At 39.6% G+C, this 7500-nt stretch overlaps 1 protein-coding gene across 11 annotated transcripts in view; it reads right to left on the reverse strand.

The window, feature by feature from the left end:
• Positions 1 to 1432: 1432 nt before the first annotated feature.
• LOC125031216 (hemicentin-1-like) overlaps positions 1433 to 7500 on the reverse strand; it is a 257950-nt gene continuing 251882 nt past the window's right edge. For 10 of the 11 annotated variants that reach the window (XM_047621840.1, XM_047621839.1, XM_047621846.1 and 7 more), the window contains one exon: positions 4895 to 5117. Coding sequence is in view for 1 of the 11 variants with exons in the window: in XM_047621848.1 (XP_047477804.1) it covers positions 4938 to 5117 (180 nt within the window). In the remaining 10 variants the exon portion in view is untranslated. Of the gene's footprint in view, positions 5118 to 7500 lie in introns of all 11 variants that reach the window. The other variant, XM_047621848.1, reaches the window with a different exon arrangement.

A 7500-nucleotide genomic window follows, 5' to 3' on the forward strand; every position in this document is an offset into this window, starting at 1 on the left:
TTACAAACGGAAAGGAAAAGAAATGAAATTAATTTTGATCACGAGTTTCAGATTTCACTCACCTTTAATTTTCAACCTTTAGTAGCCAATGCAGCTTTAACATCTCTCTGTACAAATATAACAATCCCTGTGGTCTATGTTATCTACAGTGACTAGCTATAGTGAACTTTTAGTGTGCTTTATAATTCAATTCTCGCCCTTATGTTTTTGTTTTCTCGGGTAAAAAAAAAAAAAAAAGTCGGTGTGCTCAAAAACACATGTTATCATTCTTTCACAAAAAAAGGAAAAAACTAAAGATAGAAAAAAAAAGAAAAAAAAAAATTGGCCTTGCATTTGAGAGAAAAAACGGTATACTACACAATCTTCTTTTTTTCACTACAGCGATCAAATCAGTGAAGGATAAATAACTAAATATTTTAGTGGCCATTTTATATGTGACAAATGCTTTTACAATGTGTGAAGTTGGGAGAAGAAAACTGGCAGAAGAATGTAATATGTGCGTGTTATTTTCGGGATAAGAAAGACGAGGTATATTCTGATGGGAACGTTTTCCTTTTCTGGAAGTATTTGTGTATATGTATATGTATATATGTATATATATAAATATATATATATATATATATATATATATATATATATATATATATATATACATACACACACACTTATACTGCATATATGTACACAGACAGACGAACACACACACACACACACACACACACACACACACACACACACACATATATATATATATATTTGTATTTATATAAATATATATACATTTATACATGTGTGTGTGTGTGTGTGTGAGTGTGAGTGTGTGTGAGTGTGAGTGTGAGTGTGTGTGTGTGTGTGTGTGTGTGTGTGTGTGTGTGTGTGTGTGTGTGTGTGTGTGTGTGTGAGTGTGAGTGTGAGTGTGTGTATGTGTGTGTGTGTGTGTGTGTGTGTGTGTGTGTGTGTGTGTGTGTGTGTGTGTGTGTGTGTGTGTGTGTGTGAATATATATACATATATACGTACATATATGTATGTATGTATATACATACATACATACAAACATGTTCATACCCTATGTATCCCCCTGTGTTTTATAAGCACAACACAACAGTATCAAGAACAACACTTTCTAAAACAAACTTAGTCGATATTCATCGGAATATTACATATAAGCAAATCTCTTGCAGTGCCAAAATGCGAACTGTACTAGACGATAATACAGTGAATTTTACAAATGCTTACACCAAATCATTCGTGAAATAGTGTGTCCGTGGCACTGTTATGTGGTGACGCTGTAGAGTGAGCTGTCCTGGGCACCACAGGGCCATAACCACGACTCTTATGGAAGTGGCACTGGGGCCGGGGGTAGGAGTCGCTCCCTGGGTTAAAGGAGCAAAACTCCGGCTGATGAAGAGGGTATGCTACAAAAACAAGGGGTAAAACTTCTTAGTTAACTTTGTTTATAAGTGGCTACATAGGCCTACCGATTGATACGCCAGCAATGAAACTGATATCACAAAAGGTTCACAAGTTTCTATGTACACTTCTGTCACGACGGATATACACCTACATCGCTCTGTTAAATTCTAAACACAGTTGTTAAAAAACAAAAGCTATTAATATTTCCTGTCTTATATAATTCTGAAGATTGTGCAACATTATTTTTTTTTATTTTTGTTAAACTTTACATCTATGTTTTTTCACGGTAATAATATACGTTTTTCTTTTCTTCTTCTATACAATAGGCACCTTTCAATTTCTTTATCTTATAGACTAATCTAGAAACATTTATTGTGACTATAAAGATTACTACAAGACCCACTGAGCTACACAAGTGTTTATATACAAAGCTTTGGCGTGACTGCACAGGAGTGTGGGGCTCTCAAACAGTAGAATAAAGCCCAGTTTTGTAAGCTGGGGTATTTAACAAAGTCCGAGGCACTAGGGGATGCCAACGAATGCCAACCGTCCCTGGAGACTAGAAACAGACTGACCTATGCTACACGTATCTCTGAACACCTGACATTCGTATGCAGAAAAATGTTAATTGTCTTTAAAGTATTTAGATAAAAGAAATGGAAAGGGGACAGATTTGTTCATAAGATAGATAAATAAGAGATGTCTTTGATCTATCTTTTATTAATTCTAAATCACCTATGGAAATTAATTTTGTAATCGAAATCTACTTACACAGAAAACAAAAGTATAGCTAATCTAAAAATCTAAGAAACAAGAAAGTAGAAAGTATAATAATAATTTAAAAAATAATAAAAACAATAAAACTTGAATAATGAATCATGTCAAGTAAATTCATTCATTCTTCACTGCATCTCCGCGGCCATCTCCTCGACTACCGGGCGATAGGCCTATTAGCATCCCCTCTGAGCCCTCCACAAAGTCACATGTGTCTTCTGGACGACTTTGAAGGCTGGATCTCCAATGTGGAGTCTCCGGACTATATATATTTATATATATATATGAATCTTTTTAAAAAATGGTATCATTAATAATAATAAAAGAATGATAATTTCTATAACGAACTCGCTGTCCCCCAAATATAATGTTATTCGAAAATGATCTCCCGTGTTTAAAACCTGGACTCAACAGTACACTTCCTCAAAAATCAAAAGTCAGAATTGAAAAGGTCTGAACGAAGGAATCGATTGGGTTAGTTAAAGAAGACAGCATGAACCAACAACACGAGGTTATAAGGTCGGAAATCCTTTAATGAATCACACTGAAAAGATCGACGACTTAAAAGGGTGTTTATTTATAATGCCTTTCTTCCTCTTTGTCTCTCCCGACTTATATAAGGATGAAAAAAGTTGTAGATCTTTGGTTCTTGATGAGACTTATTCCTCGCCTCTGATAGGCCTATGGGCGTGGTTTCCCCTCTCCCCCTCCCCACTTCTGGTGGGCGTGAAAGATTAGTTTTAGGCGTAATATTTGCACGTGGACGGGGGTGATGTACAAATTATTATTATTACTTTTCTCTCTCTTCACATAGATCTTGCTTTTGATTCTTAGAACTGGACGTCATACAAGATACACAACCTATCGAGTCCTTTGGCGATTATTAATATGTATACAAAAGAGAGATCTAAAAGATAAGGGCATCCTGTGATTGATTCTCCAATGGCTCGCTATTGTTCTTAGAGGTAAATAATCCGGTGTTGGTGAAGGTCGGCGTAAGTGGATGCATCACCTCCGTCCCAGCACAGTTTGCAAACATCTCTGATCACTTTTTGAGATCTTTGTTTTGTTTTGTTTACTTGACGGGAAGTGGTTTCAGCATATTGTGTTTCTCGCTGGACTGGACAGTTGTATGCTTTGGGTTCCTTTTGAAACAAATTTAAAACGTGATCAGGGAATTGGTTTAGGAAGACCACGAATCGAGAGAGCTTCCCTTACGCCATACGCGTTTACACTTTTCAGCAATAAAAAAAGCTCACGGGTACGATGAAAAGCCCTCTTGAATGGTTGGTCTATCGACATGGTGTGCCATTTACACGTGCCATAAGATCAGATGGACTCACTTCAGTATCCCAAAGTAACACCATCACAAACTCATCTCCAGTTGAAATGACATCCGTTAAGAAGACGCTCGCACCCATATTGTATTTACATAATATAGAATCTATGGAAGAACAACACAGTTATACATACTTTTGTCCCCTTCTTTTCTTAGTTATGTTTTATTTCTTCTTTTACTTTTTGACCACGGGCGAGGATGACGCAAGCTCAGACTGAAACACACGAGTCTGAGACTGAGTCATTCCGGCATTTATTTATCTTCCTTTGTTTATATGTTTGCCTTTCATAAGCCTTCATGAAGGAAAAGTTACATATCGACACATTAATATATATTTTTTTCATTTTTTAAAAGAGTGTCCACAATCACTGGTCTGAGGGCAAAGGAAAAGGGAGTTCCCTCATCACACACGAATTGAAACAGACCGATTTCGAGTGTGTAAATACCTTTCAACGAGACGAAAACAAATATACTGTATATATATACCATAATTAGATAATAACTGACGATAAGATAGACAGCCTTTCCGAGAACGCAAGCCATACCACAGCTAACTCCGGACGGAGTGAGACATATTGACGAGTGCCACCTTGCAGGGATTACAATGTTTTATATATGTATATGTATACATACATACATATATATACATATATATACACACATATACATATACATTTGCATATACATATATAGACATATATATATATATATATATATATATATATATATATATATATATATATATATATATATACTGATCAGGAACGAGTTTTTGGGAAAAAGTACTTCAGTATGATGCTATTTATAAAATCTATCATTAGATCCTCACAGAAATATACTGCATGACTGAATAAATGCTACTATAACTACGGCATTTACATCATGCATTCATAAACTTTTATTTACTTTCTATTGCGCGGTTTGACATTCACTCGTCATCTCTTCTATCAATTTATCATTTTGAAATACTTTTTCCCACAGAAAGACCGCCCTGTTATTTTCCAATCATTCTAATTATATTTTTTCTTGATTCCACCGTAATTTTTCTGCGTATTTTCAGCGCCTAGACAGATTCCGTATCTATCCAGACCTATTCGTCCGCATTTCTATTTCAACACACATCTATTGTAATCCCCTATTTTGCCAAATGGTTATGAGTTACACCATTCCAGTTATTTTTCTTTCTAGCCGGCACTCTTGATTCTTTCCATTTCCCGTTTTTTTTTTTTTTTTATCATCCTCGAATTTCTCACTTACTTCACTCTCTCCTCTTTTCTCCTTCATTCCTCATTTTTCATTTCTTGTCCTTTCCAACCTCTCTCTCATCTTTCCTCATCCCTGCTTCTTATAAAAACACCGTTCTTCCTTCCTCTCTTTCCCTCACTCTTCTTTCCTTCCTTCCTCCCTTCTTCACTTATTCTTTCGAGGTGGTCGGACGGGAACGCCCATTTGCTCGGCATCGTGCTCGGCCTTTTTCTCCTGAGCGTTAGCGACGGAAGCGGCCTTGTACGGGATGGGGCCGTAGGTGTAGGTGGCGTAGTCCACGTCGGCGTACTCTAGGTCCCCTCCTCCCAGGTCAGTCAGGAACGGCTGCGGGAGACGCCACGGGTTAGTGCTTAGGGTCATTCCTGTTTGCTATATATATAGTGTATACGTGCATACATACGCACATGTATAGATACGCTCATGCAGGCATACATACCTACCATATCATATATACATATCATACGTACATACATACTTACATACGTGCATACATAAATAAATACTAGAATGCCACAATACACACATACATAGAACTTTGAGGCATACAAACATACATACCATACACACGCACGTACCTGCATACATACACACATACACTCATGCATGCATACATACATACCATATCATATATACATATCATATGTACATACATACTTACATACATGCATACATACATAAATAAATACTAGTATGCCAAAACACACGCATACATACATACATACATACATACATACATAAATGCTCATATACACATCAGACACGATAAAGATAAGGCTATACCAAATTCTTCTAACCAGCTAATTGACTGCCTTAAGATCTCAACTATCTGAACTAATTACGTCACGTACACTCTCGCCCAATCACAGTCTCCGTTCCCTGCTTCAAAAACTTTCAACAACCAATCAGAAGAAGTCCTCGTACTCTGACCCATTCCTGCGCTCTGATTGGTCGCCTCCTTTCTCATGGTACAAACGAAAAGAGAAAAGAGGATCTTGTGGGCTAATTATCGCAGGTTTATCGCCATGTGGAGCGAAATATAAGGGAAGAGCAAAGGATTAGCACAAAAGGCCAAGAGGCTAAGGATAATTTTCAGAAGGTCGGACCAAAACTCAAGGTGGGGGGATCTAAACATTGGGATGAAAATAAAGCACAACGGGAAATAAGGACTAACACACACACACACACACACACACACACACACACACACACACACTCGCTCACTCACTCACTCACTCACTCACTCACTCACTCACTCACTCACTCACTCACACACACACACACACACACACACACACACACACACACACACACTCACACTCACTCACTCACTCACTCACTCACTCACTCACTCACTCACTCACTCACTCACTCACACACACACACACACACACACACACACACACACTCACTCACTCACTCTCACACACACAAACGTGCGTGTGTGTGTGTGTGCCTTTCCAACTGTTTTTCTCTAGTTCTTATGACAATATATAGATCCGTTTTCTTGAGGGCTTTAATAAGGAGATTATATGATCATTAGCGTGTGTCTGATTTTCTGGGGCTAATTAGGGTTGTACCCCTGCAAGTCTCTCTCTCTCTCTCTCTCTCTCTCTCTCTCTCTCTCTCTCTCTCTCTCTCTCTCTCTCTCTCTCTCTCTCTCTCTTTCTCTTCTCTCTTCTCTCTCTCTCTCTCTCTCTCTCTCTCTCTCTCTCTCTCTCTCTCTCTCTCTCTCTCTCTCTCTCTCTCTCTCTCTCTCTCTCTCTCTCTCTCTCTCTCTCTCTCTCTCTCTCTCTCTCTCTCTCTCTCTCTCTTTCTCTCTTTCTCTCTCTCTCTCTCTCTCTCTCTCTCTCTCTCTCTCTCTCTCTCTCTCTCTCTCTCTCTCTCTCTCCTTCTCTCTCTCTCTCTCTCTCTCTCTCTCTCTCTCTCTCTCTCTCTCTCTCTCTCTCTCTCCTCTCTCTCTCTCTCTCTCTCCCGTCTGCTCTTCTCTCCTCTCTCTGTTACCCAATCAGTGCAAACTTCTCCCTTTTTTCCTTTCCCTCCTGTTTCTTACGACCCCCCCCATCCACCCCCCTCCACCCCCCATCCCCGAGGAACCACTCATCTTTCCCCACACGAACGTACTCTAAGAAAAGCGGCGAGGGGAGAGGGAGAGGGGCAAGAGAGGGGAGGGAATGAGGATGTTGAGGAAGACGGAGCAAGAGAAAGGAGGGGTGAGTGAAAGAGAACCAGTGGGGAAAAGGGAGGGTAGAAGAGAAGGAAAGAGGGAATGGAGTAAAGGAAGGAACGGAGGAGTAGGGGGGGGGGGGACTGGTGGTAGAGAGGGGAGGTTAGAGACGAAGGAAAAAGGTAGAGGGGCAAAGAAAGGGAGGGAAAAGTAGAGAATAACTGGTGCGGAGAGAAGAGGGCAAAAGGAAAAGGAAAAAGAGAGGGCAAGATAAGATTGGGGAACAATGGATAGGGATGGACGAAGGAGAAGAGACGAATAGGAGTAAAAAGTGAGAGAAGGGAAAAGGGAGAGGAGAGAGAGAAGGGGAGAGAGAACACGAGTTGATGAGGAAAAGGGGAAAAACGAGAAGATTCGGGAAGGGGAAGGAAGAGAGCAGAAGGGGGAAAAAAGGAGGGGAGGAGGGAGAACAAGAATCAGGAAGGAAAAGGAGAGAGGAGAAAGGGAAGAAGAGTCGGAAAGAGGTGAGAGAGGGGAGAAGGG

This window comes from Penaeus chinensis, chromosome 12 (assembly GCF_019202785.1).
Source record: "Penaeus chinensis breed Huanghai No. 1 chromosome 12, ASM1920278v2, whole genome shotgun sequence".
Classification (NCBI taxonomy): Eukaryota; Metazoa; Arthropoda; class Malacostraca; order Decapoda; family Penaeidae; genus Penaeus; species Penaeus chinensis.